General features: G+C 43.1%; 1 protein-coding gene across 3 annotated transcripts in view; it reads right to left on the reverse strand.

Moving 5' to 3' along the window:
• The window catches only part of LOC145353271 (cyclic AMP receptor-like protein A), a 206,829-nt gene that overhangs the window by 69,137 nt on the left and 122,706 nt on the right, over positions 1–14,986 (reverse strand). For all 3 annotated transcript variants that reach the window (XM_080203862.1, XM_080203863.1, XM_080203861.1), the window contains one exon: positions 2,014–2,052. In XM_080203862.1, the coding sequence (XP_080059988.1) occupies positions 2,014–2,052 (39 nt within the window). The remainder of the gene's footprint in view (positions 1–2,013; positions 2,053–14,986) is intronic.

The following is a 14,986-nucleotide window of genomic DNA, read 5'->3' on the forward strand; positions in this document are numbered from 1 at the left end:
AATAAATAAATGCAAGTTTTAAATCTCTTTCAAGATATACAGCACAATTTCCTTAGTGCAGAGACATTCAATTGCTCTTAAAACAAACAGGTCTTTGCCAGAGCAACTAATCTCTACACTGTTATAACAAATCATAAGTACATAGCTCATTTTAATAATAACTCACATGCTCAGTAATGTAGAAAACATGCTTTAGAAAGGTGATAGACAATAAAATAACTAATAACGAGTGTAGAAGCAGACAACGAGCCTGGGTAAGACATTGAGAAGTCGTGACCAAAAGCTACTTTGAAAAGATGTTTTTTTAAAGAATACATTGAGAGGTATGGGTAGGGGTAGAGGTTAAGAAGTTGGCACAAAGGTTCTTGTGGAGCTAAGGAAGTGGAAGAGAGATGCGATGCAATCGAGGGACATATCAATGAGGAAGAAAATGACGGCAAGAATAAATTCATACGATACAACCCCTACAATGCGGGGAGGGGGGTGCTGTTTGGCCTATCAAGTCTGCACCGACCACAATCCCGCCCAGGCCCTATCCCCCTAACATCACGATTTGATTCTGCTGGCCTCCCTGACACTAAGGGGCAATTTAACATGGCCAGTCAACCTAATCTGCACACCTTTGCACTGTGGGAGGAAAGTGAAGCACCCAAAGGAAACCCATGTAGACAAGGGGAGAATGTGCAGACTCCGCACAGACAGTGACCCGAGGTTGGAACTGAATCCAGGGTCCCTGGCACTGTGAGGCAGCAGCGCTAACCACTATTTTTTTAAATAACAAGTCACAAGTAAGGCTTACATTAACACTGCAATGAAGTTATGTGAAATTCCCCTAGTCGCCACACAGTTTTGAAAGCAGAGAAATGGTACTCTTACACTCCTATGTATTCAGAGTTTTCATTAAAAAAAATTCTCTCAGAGGGCCAGCGAATAATGATGGAAGGGCTGTTAAAAGCTAATCATCAGCATATGATTTTTCAGTGAGAAGCCTGCCACAAGTGCTCCACGAGAAGCGACTTCTGCAGCAGCAACCAGCCAGTCTGTCACCCCTGATATTAGGAGGATGCTATGAAGAAGCTTAAAATAGGGCATGAGGAAATAAAGCACAATGCTGAGAATAAATACAACGATGAAAGTATAATGACTGAGTTCTCTGTGGTAACTAGCTATGCAGTATTTTTATCCATTAAAATAATTACAAGCAATGGCTGTTTGGATAGCAATTTCTAGGTAGAATGATATAGCAGTGGATTATATATATGATCATTTTGTAGTCTTTGGGATGCAGTCAGTTTCACAGGGAGAATCTTTTGTAGAGCCATATCATGCTTGATACAGAAAATGGTGTCCCGATCAGACTATTTCAGATGCTTCTGGTAAGTGCAGAGGGTGTTCATCATCCTGGAAGGTTTAAAAAATTCATACAGAGCCTGGGTTCTCCTTTTGGCATTTCTTCCTGGGACTCATGAATATACAATCCATTTACAAATTGGTTTCAGTCACTTTGGAGCTTTGTGCTAGGAAAAAGCATTATGACACAGCCATTGACATGCTGCAAGATTTTAGTAAATTCCAGGTGGGTTTTAGCAACTCATATTGGTTTAATACCTTTGGAATCTTGAAAACACTTGTTTTCAACATATAATGCATTGATATATTTCCTGCACAGCTTAAACCTCTCTCAAAATCACTCTGAGAGGAAGCCTACAGAATAGAGAATATACATTGATTACAAGTTGGGATTTAAGAGGTGTTGTCACTTGGAGGAAACTATTTCACTAAACTCAGATATCAAAGCATTACTTCCACATGGATAAACAATGACGTACAAGAGTGTAACTACAAGAATGGAAAATCACATAATGATATTTGTTATCAAGAGGAATCGGAGTACATTAAGAGCAGAGCTGAACTTGTCTTATTAGATTTTTTTAGTTCCACATTTTAGATGAAAAGAGAACGTTGATGACCTGAAACGTATTATGAGCTCAGAGTTAAATCAGCCATACTTACATGCCAAATCGCCAGGCAACATGATCATCTGTAATCCAGCTGGAAGAGAAGAAACATTCTTTAAATAGGGAAAGGGAAATAAAAAGCAGCTGAGACCTTTAAAATCAATATGAAGTGTATAAAACAATAAAAATTCAATTTACGATGAACAGATAAGTGCTAACCAACAACAGCAGACATGATAACAAATGTAAATGGAAAAAATGAAGATTGCGAGATCTTGTTTGGTTGCAATTAATCGATAAACTCAGCTTATAATGTCTGGTTGCTTTGCAAAAGCAGCAGTTAGCAAGCTAAAAAAACTAAATATCTGCATATACATTTGTCTATACGTATGCCTACGTATCACAGAAATTTGTTTTCAATTGTCGGATTGCAAGTGACAGAATTACAAAATTAGTGATTTTGCCAAGTAATGTGCTGCTTAAGGAATGTTATTCCTCTATGTGAGTACTTTAACATTCAGCGGGATCAGCAGACAATATGGAACATTGTTCCATTTCTTAGTGATGTTTCCTCTTTGTAGTGAATCAGTGGGAAACCATTTGACCACATGTGGCTTTGTTTTAACCAATCATGCTTCAGAATCTAGCCCAAGGCTAAAATAAAATATTTGTCTTCAATCCCTGGTGGATTTAGAACACTAAACAAATGGTACAAACTGCTCATCTTATCCATGTAAATTGCAAATGAATACATATCACAACCTGGCACTGAATTAAACAACAGTCATTAAAAGTTCCTGTTCAAAATAAGAATTGTGATTTTGAAAGACAATTTAAATGGAGTTTTAAATAATTAGTTCAAGAAATGCTGAAGATTTGAACATTTTATTTTTGTTCCATCAATATTAATTACAAATGAATCAATTCTAATATTTCACTTCTTTAAAAACGCAAACAACCATAGGGGAGTCGTGCTAAACTGACTTAAACTGATTCCCCTGAGGTAAGCAGCTCTGTGGTCTGTGCAGAGTTCCCCACTGACACCACTGAAGAAACCATGAGGGCCAGAAATATAGAGGTCTATGGTGTTGCCTGTCCAGGTTAATAGACATAGGCCTGTATAGCAGAGCTACGTGACTAAACTAAAAATACAGGGAGAGGACTTTGGTAAAAGTGTCAGAGGACTGCTCAGATGGTGCTATGATCCAAGACCCAACCCCCAGATCTTTGGTGAGATCCATTATATAATTTTGCAATACAAGGTCAAAAAGAATTTACAATATCTATCTTATATTAACATTCAGGAATTAACAGTCAAACTGTAGTCAAATATAGCACAACATAACAGATGCAACCAAGACAGATCCACAGATTGCTCAGCAACCACCCCATGACACCAGTAAACTGAGCCAACCAATCTCGATGAAGTTCCATCTCCCTCATGAGCAACTCCAAACTTATCACTGTCAAAGATTAAGCCTCTGAAAACCCTCAAAACTGCTCCAACTCAGACTGCCCCAACAAACTACACACCTCCCATGGGTTGAAACCCATTTCCTGAGACTCTGCTCCCCTGGATTTCCAAGTCTGCACTCCAGTCTCTACTTACTGGTGCAATTTCAGCTCTTTAACAGCCAGCGAGCTTCACTGGGCTGGCACTGCCCCTCGATTTCATCAAGATCCAATCTCCCTACACCAAGCTACAATGATTCTTGAGAGCCAACTCCCAAACCAGAACAACTCTCTGTTCTGCATTTCTGATTCTCCCATCCCGCTGTTTTGATTTTGTAGCGCAGCGGGCCAGGAGACCTGAGCAGCAGCCAATTCACACGTTCAGGCTTCTGCGCATCTCCCAACCTAAGTTTTTTGGCATCGACGGATCCACGCTGAAAATCATCGTAACGGAAATTAGCATGCGTTTACATACCTTAACATCTAATTAGTGGGTGCGCAACTAGAATCTCCAACCCCCCCAGCTAGCTTCTCCCCCCACTCTGGTGTGACATCACGCTGGCAGGGTTTACAACGGCTGTATAAAAGTCAGGACCTAGCGTGGCAGTGTTGAACAGAACTAAGTAAGTAAGTGTTATGGAGCTGCAGCTCGCAGGCTGCAGGGGAGGTTGGAGGCAGGGCCTGGAAACTTTCTGTTATTTGTGGGGAACTCCCTGGAGAGTTGGAAGTGCTGTCCCCAGACCCAGGGATGTTCCATATAGTATTTGTGGGGTGGGGTGTTGTCCATTAGTTCCATTGTTCTGGCCGTGGGCTGTGGTGAGTCACTGGACTGAGGGCTGGGGTTTTGGGGGAGGGGGTGGGGAAGGGATGTGGAGGAGTGCACCATGTGCTGCTTGAGGACTCATCAGTTCAGGTAGCTGATGTTCCAAGCAAGGGTGCTCTGGTTAACAAAAATACTCATATTGCATATACTCTGCAATGAACGGGAACCCATCTTGTTCTCCGAATGCGTATTGGCTCCTGGGCCCACGTAGCAGTAAGGGTCGGGCAGTGGGTTGGGAGCACGACCGGGGAGGGAGTGAGGCATGACATGGGGTGGTGTCTGTCCAAGGGTCCAGTGGATGCTGGAGAAAGTAGTGCAGGTGGTCTAGGGCGTTTGGTTGTGGGGTGGGTATTGCGCGGCACAGCAGTCTGCGTCTCGATGCACGAGACTGGGGTATACTCAACTCTGTGGAGGGAGAATCAGAGACAGATTAGTCACAGCTGTGAAATGCAAAAAACATTTAATTGTGCTCTTAACATTGACCAAAACCTAACCCTGACTACTGGTGGCCTTCTTAGGTGACCCTACAATTTTCTAACTTTGTGTGGCCTACTGCTTCATGTAGGTGCTACCCCAGATACACATCGGAGGTGGAGGTGCCAGCTGTGATGTTTCGGTGCCATCCTGAAATGCCCCGGTGTGAGAAAGCGGGGAATCAGAAGCTCTGGGGACATCTAGAGTCTCCTGGGTGGAAGGCCCCTGCACGGGCTCAAGCCCTTCCTCCTCCCTTGGTGTGTCCAAAGGCCCCGGGGACACTCCATGGGGTGCCAGGATAGCTGGACTGAGCTCCAGAAGCTCCAACATCGCCTGGCTCTGCCTGTCCTGGAGGCCCAAATGCATCTGCTCCATAGCCTAGTTTCCGAGGGCCAGGGCTGAGGGATCCCCAGGAAAATGACCAGGAAAATCAAAGTATGTTTTCTCTGTGTGAAGTTGGTGTAATTTATCTCCTAATAAAGAAAACCAAAGTTTATAAATATTTAACATGTGCTGTTTTGTAGTGTGCTGAGAAAAGAAAAATGAAAAAAAAAAGCCTTTTATACTGCCTTAAACATTCAGATACAACCAGGGTGGTGGTGGTGGTGGTTGGGGGTTGTAATATTTTTTCCTGCTTTGCATCATGAGGTAACACGTAAATTATGCCATTTAATTTGCTGCAATTATTCAAGCTTCGTATAAATTGTCAAGCTCCAGATGATGATTTTAAACCAATTGCAAAGCAAATAGATTTAAATCAAACCCATGTCAATAGCCAGTTCAAAGCCCAAACGTGTTTGTGTCTTGCAGTACAGTGCAAGGTTCTTGTGTCAGATTGCAATTTGATAGCACCTGACATAACCAGTATATTGTTTCAGGGGGATGTGATGCAAAAGACAAGGCAGCTCAAGTTAAAGCTTAGATCAATAAATCAAAGCAGACCTCATCTTCAGTATCAATGCTGTGTTTTAAAAAGCTGCGGAGCTGAAAGGAGTTACAAGGACAAAATTCTGCCATTTTAACCCCATCTTGTGATAAGCTGGATTTCCAAATGATGAGAGGTAGGAGGCCTGCAAAGAGGGCCACTGGAAAAATCAAGTCAAATGGTAACAGAAGTGTGTGCCAAGATTTTAGCAGCAGCAAGACTAAGGTAGGGGCAGACAGCTGGGTAACACTGCAGAAATTGGAGTCGGAGACGCTGGTGGTGAAATGTAGAGTTTGAAGCTCAGTATGAAGTACAGCAAATTTTGTGCAATCTGGTTCAGACGTGATGTTGGAGGCAAAGGGTGGAGGCAGTGTCAAATGCACTGAGTTGAAGCTGAAAGATGCTGGGTGGCACCAGCTAACATGTGGAAGCTGAACACATGCTTGTGCATAACTTCATTAAGGGGCACAATGGAGATGAAAAAAATGGAGCAAACTAGAGACAGATTCTTGGAAATTGTGTTGGGGCAGAAAGAGATGCCACTTTTTTTTAATTCATACATGGGCGTCGCTGGCTGCCCATCCCTAGTTGCCTGAGGGTAGTTGAGAATCAACCACATTGCTGTGGCTCTGAAGTCACATGTAGGTCAGACCTGGTCAGCATTTCCTTCCCTAAAGGACATTAGTGAATCAGATGGCGTTTTCCAACAATCAACAATGGTTGTCAGTAGATTAATTCCAGATTTTTAAAAAATTCAATTCAAATTCCACCATCTGCCATGGCAGGATTCGAACCCGGATCCCCAGAACATTAGCTAAGATTCTGAATTAACAGTCTAGCGATAATACCAATAGACCATTGCCTCCCCAGAATGCCACCATTACTGGAGATGTTCTCACTGCATCTGAACAGGTAGAAGTGGAATCATGTTAAGGCAGTCTCATGGAGCTGGACAGTAGAGGAATGAAAATAGAAGAAGATGGCATGATCATATCAACAACCATGGCATGGTTGGAGAGCCTATAGACAAATAACAGCATAGTCAAGGTAACAGACCACATAAGCTTCATTTTTTTGGGGGTTACATGCTCGATTTTGCCTGTAATTGGGGATTTCTATGTCATGTAGCATGAACAACTGAGGGGTAAATTAAAGGAAGTGTCATCAATACCTCCTCATCAATACCTTTCTTTGCTACCTCTGCAGGTGTGTAAGGTACTGATATTCCAAAATGTCTGTTTAACTAACCATAGTGCCACCGTGTGGACGGCACAGTGGCTAGCACTGCTGCCTCACAGCGCCAGGGACCTGGGTTCAATTCCCAGCTTAGGTCACTGTGGAGTTAGCACATTCTCCCCGTGTCTGCATGGGATTCCTCCGGGTGCTCCGGTTTCCTTCCACATTCCAAAGATGTGCGGGTTAGGTGGATTAGCTGTGCTAAATTGCCCCTTAGTGTTAGGGGGACTAGCTAGGGTAAAAGTATGGGGTTACGGGGATAGGGCCTGGGTGGGATTGTGGTCGGTGCAGACTCGATGGGCCAAATCGCCTCCTTCTGCACCGTAGGATTCTACGATTCCATGAACTTGGACCACATTTTGTGCTCAACTTCGTAGGAGAACTTCCCTAATTGTTACCTTAAATATTTTGTCAAAAGAGAGTCGGTAATCACAGGGAAAGATAGGAACAGAAATGGCCAATGTTAATTAAACATAAAGGCCTTTGCAAATCAGACATTCCTCACCAGTTACAAGAACTTGGTTTAAACCCTGCTAAATAAGAGAAAATACGCTGGGAAAAAGCACAGTATTTAGTCACCACATGGACTGATGTTTTATTTAAGCATGGTATAAATCAAATGAACTTTAGTTCTCCAATTCGATTTCACCATAATAAATTCAGAAATTCCAATAAATAATGCTTACTTAATTTGCAAGAAAGAAAAGTCTGCTACTAGGTCTTCCAGGACATCACACTGAAATACGGGTAAGTATTTTGTGTGGGCATTTTATGTTGTGCTGCTATACGTAATACATCAGATTAGATCTCTCAACTGTCTCATTTAGTCAGGATGTTGTGACATTAAATACTGCTGAGAAAAACAGAAATGGTGCACAAGTTGTTAAATCAGCAAGGTTTACAAAAAGCCTGACCCTGCTAACTTGAAATTCATCAATTTTTAAACAGGCTACAGTTTGGGAAGTAAAGATCCAGCATATGTTATCGGATTATAACTGGTTATTCCCGCTTTCTAACAACAGGGCAGCACAGTGGCACAGTGGTTAGCACTGCTGCTTCACAGCGCCAGGGACCTCGGTTCGATTCCCGGCTTGCTTCACTGTCTGTGTGGAATTTGCATGTTCTCCCTGTGTCTCCGTGGGTTTCCTCCGGGTGCTCCAGTTTCCTCCCACAGTCCAAAGACATGCAGGTTAGATGCATTAGCCATGCTAAGTTCTCCCTTAGCGTACCCGAATAGGCACCGGAATGTGGTGACCTGGGGCTTTTCACAGTAACTTCACTGCAGTGTGAATGTAAGCCTACTTGTCATAGAAATCACAGAAACCTTACAGTGCAGAAAAAAAGGGGCGTAGTTTTGGGGTGAGGAGCAGGAGATTCAGAAACCTTATAAACTTCAAAAAATATTTGGATGAGCACTTGAAACACCATAACATTCAGGGATATGGGACAAGTGCAGGAAAATGGGATTCGCGGGACTTTAGTGGTAGTTATTGTCGATGCAGACTCAATGGGCTAAATGGCCTTTTCTGCACTGTATAACACTGTGACAATGAAATAGGCGCATAGAGATGGAGTAGTCTAATAGGTGATGTACAGAGGTTCCAGTAGAAACAGTGTAGAGTTGGGCCAAGCATTCAAACCTGACAAGGCCCCTTTCCTGTGCTGCTGCTTGGCAGATGGAAATTGGCAGGCCGATTTTCAGTACAACTAGACTGTAAAACTGGTCTGGTTCTTCCAACTATTGGGGGATGGGTGGCAGGGGGAAATGTCATGTGACCACTCCACTTTGGCTTTGCAAAAGTGTGTATATTCCTTTTTCTGGGTTAATGTTCTAACCATTAAAAATTTGAAAGGAATATTGCAGGGCTATTTGTCCTAGCAGACTAGTAACATAAGAACATAAGAAGTAGGAGCAGGAATAGGCCACCTAGCCCTTCAAGCCTGCCCCGCCATTCAATAAGATCATGGCTGATCTGTCGTGGCTCAGTTCCACATTCCCACCCTCTCCCCATAACCCTTAATCCCCTCGCTTATCAAAAACCCATCAACCCACGTCTTAAAAATATTTAGCGAGGCAACCTCCACCACCTCAACGGGCAGAGAATTCCAGAGATTCACCACCCTTTGAGTGAAGAAGTTCCTCCTCAACTCCGTTCTAAACCACCCCCCCTTTATCTTGAGGCTGTGCCCCCTAGTCCTACTGTCCTTTGAGTGGGAAGAGTCTCTCCACCTCTATCCTATCCATCCCATTCATCATCTTATACGTCTCAATGAGAGCTCCCCTCATTCTTCTAAACTCTAACGAGTACAAGCTCTGCACTGACAACACTCCCGTCCCAGGCCCTATCCCCACAACCCTAAACATTTACCCCATTAATCCCTCTAACCTACACATCCCGGGACACTAGGGGGCAATTTGGCATGGCCAATGCACCTAACCCTTTCAGCTATGGTTGTTCCTGCTTTCTAACAATGGGGCAGCACGGTTCTGCACATCTTTGGACTGTGGGAGGAAACCAGAGCACCCGGAGGAAATCCACGCGGACTCAGGGAGAATGTGCAAACTCCACAGAGACAGTGACCCAAGTCAGGAATCAAACCTGGATTCCTGGAGCTGTGGGGCAGCAATGCTAACCACTATGCCACCCCACTAATACCTTGTGACTAATAAATAAACTTTAATACATTTTCGGTGATTTTATTCATACTTTGCATATTATGATTTCTCCCTTTTGTAAAAACGAACAAAATTCTGATCAAGGGGGGGCTGCGTTAGGATGATCTTGTCCATCTTCCAAGGAACAAAATCAAAAACATAAATACCTGGAGCAGGAGCTTTGATGCATCAAACTCAATTCGCATCTTAAATCTTATAATGCACAAGAATTATTCCCCTTCAAAATCTATCTCCCTGATTCTATAGTTGTTGGCTGTATACAATTGTAAAGGAAGAGTGCAGAAAGAATTGGAAGTGTGACCTCATATTACTAATGCATATTGCCTCATGTAACAAGGCTAAGACTGTATTTAATAACATACATATCATGGTTAATTCCTAAAATTTAAAAAATGGACAACGATGTTTTTAAAATTATTGAAGCTATGTCTGGTGGTGACCTTTGAACAATATCGAGGAAAGTAATGACCCCTGTGGGTCGTGGAGACCAAATTCAGACAAAATTTTACAAAGTCCATCTACACTTCATAAGCCAGGCCTGGCCGCTGGAGATTACTAGTCTGCTAGGACAAATAGCTCTGCAATATTCCTTTCAAGTTTTTAATGGTTAGAACATTAACCCAGAAAAAGGAATGTACATCTTTTCGCAAAGCCAAAGTGGAGTGGTCACGTGACACTTCCCCCTGCCACTCATCCCCCAATAGTTGGAAGAACTAGACCAGTTTTACAGTCTAGTTGTACTGAAAATCAACTTGCCATCTTCCATCTGCCAAGCAGCAGCACAGGAAAGGGGCCCTGTCAGGTTTGAATGCTTCGCCCAACTCTACACTGTTTCTACTGGAACCTCTGTACATCACCTATTAGGCTACTCCATCTCTATGTGCCTATTTCATTGTCACAGCATTATACAGCGCAGAAAAGGCCATTTAGCCAAACAATAACTACCACTAAAGTCACGCTAATCTCATTTCCCTGTACTTGTCCTATACCCCTGAAAGTTATGATGCTTCAAGTGCTCATCCAAATATTTTTTAAAGTTTATAAGGTTTCTGGCCTCCATTACCTTCACTGATAGTGCATTCCAGATTTCCACCAACCTCTGCATGAAAATATTTTTTTCTCAAATTCCCTCTGAATCGCTTGCTCCTCACCCCAAAACTGATCCTCTCTCCTGTGTTTGAGTGTGTACAGATAAAGTAATCTTCAAAACTTATCTTATCTCAAGTTTGCTGTGGGGTTATTAATAGATTTCAGATCTCACCAAAACTGAGGGATTGAGAAACATGTGATGCCTATAAAGGGGGAAATCAACCTTTCTAGACTAGGGGATTTTCACAGTAACTTCATTGCAGTGTTAATGTAAGCATAATACCAATAAACAAACGTTAACCTTTAACCTTTCTGTTTACAGATGGGCAGAGAGAGAAGAAATCAGGACTGTTTAAATTAAATTCCCTTCTATCCGTTACAGAATTGGGGCCTCGTCAAGGTATCCCAATTGACCTTGACCAGATCCAATTTTGAGATGAGCCAATTCTGATAAGAGTCTAAGTTGGAAAACTGCAAGGCTGGAACAAATTTTAAAACACAAGTAACTTATCATAGCAAATTCCTTTTCCCTAACACTAAGAAAATGGCAACTTTTGATGCCCAAATGTGGATCAAGGAAGGAAATTTGAACAATGCAACCTTGGCAGCCTTCCATACGATGCAACTGAAGTGGAGATGCTGATGTTGGACTGATGTAGGCACAGTAGGAAGTCTCACAACACCAGGTTAAAGTCCAACGGTTTATTTGGTATCACGAGCTTTCAGAGCGCTGCACTCACCTGATGAAGGAACAGCGCTCCAAAAGCTCATGATACTAAATAAACCTGTTTAACCTGGTGTTGTGAGACTTCTTACTGTACAATGCAACTGAGAGCTGTAGCTAGCAAGGTACAGTTCTAGGGAGGTTCAGTCACAATTGTTTAGGAAAGTTTAAAGTTTATTTATTAGGGTCACAAGCAGGCTGACATTAACATTGCAATGAAAATACTGTGAAAATCCCCTAGCCATTGCACACTGGCACCGGTTTGGGTATACTGAGGGAGTATTTAGCAAGGCCAAAGCACCTAACCAGCACATCTTTTGGATGGTGGGAGGAAACCGGAGCACCTGGTGGAAATCTACGCAGACACAGACTCCGCACAGACAGTAGCCCAAGTTGGGAATTGAACCTGGGTTCCTGGCATTATGAGGCAGCAGGGCTAACCACTGTGCCACCATGCTGCCTGAAGAAGTGAACTGATCCAGTTTTTGGTAGAACATTTGGATCTCACATTACTGTTAGAACAGTTAGATGTGGAGTTCAGCCATGACTCTGAGTCCCGTCCCCGAGACAATTTCGAGCTGAAAAAAATCTCAGATCGCAAGGAGAATTTCAGGAGAAAGAAAGGGAGATAAGGAGAAAGAGAAAAAGAGAAAGCGAGGGAGCAAGAAAGAGAAAGGGAATTCCAACTTTTAAATTTATAAGTAAACAGCTCAAAGTGATAGAGAGAGCAGACAGCTAGAAACTGCAAGGAAAACCCCTCTTTATCCAGTAGCAGCCCCTATCTAACTCTAATCTTCTTTCTGTGTGTGAAATTTATTCCCAAATTTGAACATGATGTGGAGTCAGTTTTTGACACTTTCTAAAAAATAGCAAGACAGTTCAAATGGCCATCAGAGATCTGGACATTTGTAATTCAAGGGCAGCTATCAGGAAGAGCCCTGCTGACTCTTGATGTGTCCATTAATTATAAGCAGACAAAGGCTTCCATCCTAAGTGCTTAAGGTTTAGTCCTGGAGACCTATTGTCAGCAATTCCAATACACTTATAAGAAGCCCACCCAAACCTATATTAGTTTGAACTGCAAATCACATTCAACCAATGGATCAGATCTCAGAGAATCCCATGTACCTATAAGGAAGTCGCGCGAGTTGGTGTTATTGGAGGAAATCAAGAATTGCCCGCCCACCAACCTATGAATGTACTTGGAGAAGCAGAAAATCCTCACAGCTAGGGACGCAGCTGTCACAGCAGACAACTACGGTCTCATCCAAATGCCTGCAAACTCAGACACATCCGTTCCAATCTTGTGAGCATTGAAAAGATAAGCAGAGCAATATCGTTAGGAAAGGCCCCCACCCAGAAAAGAAAGGTGTTAAGAAGTCTCCTTCCAGCCCAAAAGGAAAAACCCTAGTGACCAGTATGTTCTCACTGCAAAAGAATAAGCTATTCCAGACCTGAGTGCTAAACGTTGCGCGGATGTCGGCTGGCCTAATTAAGCTTGATATGAATAATCCCTCAAAGGATGCCCCAATGTCAGGTGCAGAACAGCTCTCACTATAGAAACTGATGCCTTGGAGGACATGGTATTGTGCACCTGAACTGGATAAACTTCCAACAAGTATCTGGAGTTTTGTCTCATCAAAGATTTTGGCCCTACTTATCCCAAAATGTGAGCCAATCCATTGTATGATTCCTGGATACAGGGGACACTCAGTCTCTAACGTTGGAAGGAAATTTAAACCTACAGCCCTCTCATGAAAGAATGAGGGTGATGTCTCACTCAGTTGAAAAGCCACCGGCAGGTACAGAGAGATTTAACCAGATGGCAGTCATGTCGCAAAATACATGGAGCCCACTACCCAGCAACCAGCAAAAAGAGGTCCCAACCAGCCTGGAGGATTTGCAAATCCTGCAGAATTGCAAAGTGGCCAGAGATAGTTAGCTACCATATTTTAAATGACCTATAACAATCCGCCAGGCTACAGCACTGTAGCGACATATGGGATGGATGTGCCAACTACCCAGAAGGCCATCTTTTCATCATCCAGGACCAGAAAGGCCAGTGCAAGATCAGCGGCAGGTTACCTGCCTGTTGCCATGCCAACCTAAAGCATCTAGCAGCAAAAGCTGGACCATTCCAGTTGTGCTAGTGCCTGAGCCGGACACTGACTGGAATCCCCAGAAGCGGCCAAAGTCCCGATAAAACACCCCAATCTCCTGACAATCAGCCTAACCATAGCCCCTGGGTTTGAACAGCTGAACCCACAGGAGCTAAGGTGAAGAGAGGGGAGCTAAACTGAACAGGAGCAGCTCAGCCATACCATCAAAAAGATAGAGGCAAAATACAGTGGACGCTGAGATCTGAAACGAAACAGAAAATGCTGGAAAATCTCAGCAGGTCTGACAGCATCTGTGGAGAGAGATTAGAGCCAACCTCTCACGTCAGGATGACCCTTGAATGAGATGCCGAGCATTTCCTGGAGGTAACCCCGAGTGCTAAACACCCTGTGAACTTGCCCCCCCACACCCCCCACCCCACTGAACCCTTCCGAACATTTTTAATCAGTGGCTGTACAGGGAGAGTTCTAAAACCAAGGGTTTTGATTCTGCCTGATCCCGAACAGAGGGAATTCAGAACTCTAGCCCCGAGTAAGGCCAGATTTGAATCTTCCCAAATCATCTAACCTTCCATATTCCAGGATAGGCTGAAATCCTTGCTGATGCATGAGCCCGGGTTTAAATCTCAGAAAAATAAAATGAAGCAGCGAACTGCCATTGCTCCAGCTAGCTATATGTCTGACATCCCAGGGGGAATGCTTTACATCCCATTCTTCCTTCACAAGACCACGTCAAAAAAAGTTAAGGAGCTCATGGTTGGCTGGTGAGAGGAGAGATCTGATCTCTTTAAATTCAACTCCCTTCTGTTTGTAATGTAAGCAAGCACTGGAAAGTTCCTCACAACAAATCTATTTCCCATTTCAACAGGAATTTTCATGTGATGACTGGTCTCGAAATAAAACTTATGAGATGGCTGAGTCATAAAGAACTCCATTTTTATTTCTAAAAGAACGTAGACGTTACATAATAATCTACCAACAGACAGAGGCAGAGAATGTTCAACCAGTATTGCCACATTCCGTTCAGCATTCTGGAGAAGTTGCATGATTTGCTTGAGGCACACCCATCTCCTCACTTGACATGCCTCATGCAAAACACCAAACACAAAACTATTGGGAAGGAACACCCATTCCAAGTGTCTCATCGATTTTGATCCACTCAGTTTCTGAAACAATTGTTACATAGCAACAAATGTTATGTGTTCCACAATGCCACTCATAATCACAAGATATATCCAGATGAGGGGAAATTGAGGCTAGTTCGGTTCAGCCATTCAGAAAGAAGAATTGACAGATCTCTGTTAACTGTATCTGATTGGTTTTAGGATGATGAATATTTTTGAGTTCGAGAATTGTGATGGGAGTACCTCCTTCTAACTGGAATAACTAATGGCCAAAGAGTTTAGTCTGTAGCACACTTGGACAGAAAGCACAAAATTTGGAGAGGAATCTGCTCTTGCATGATTTCTGTGGGCAATGTGATGGCTTAGTGCTACCTCATAGCACCAGGG

This window comes from Carcharhinus amblyrhynchos, chromosome 15 (assembly GCF_965287045.1).
Source record: "Carcharhinus amblyrhynchos chromosome 15, sCarAmb.v2.hapA, whole genome shotgun sequence".
In the NCBI taxonomy this organism is placed as follows: Eukaryota; Metazoa; Chordata; class Chondrichthyes; order Carcharhiniformes; family Carcharhinidae; genus Carcharhinus; species Carcharhinus amblyrhynchos.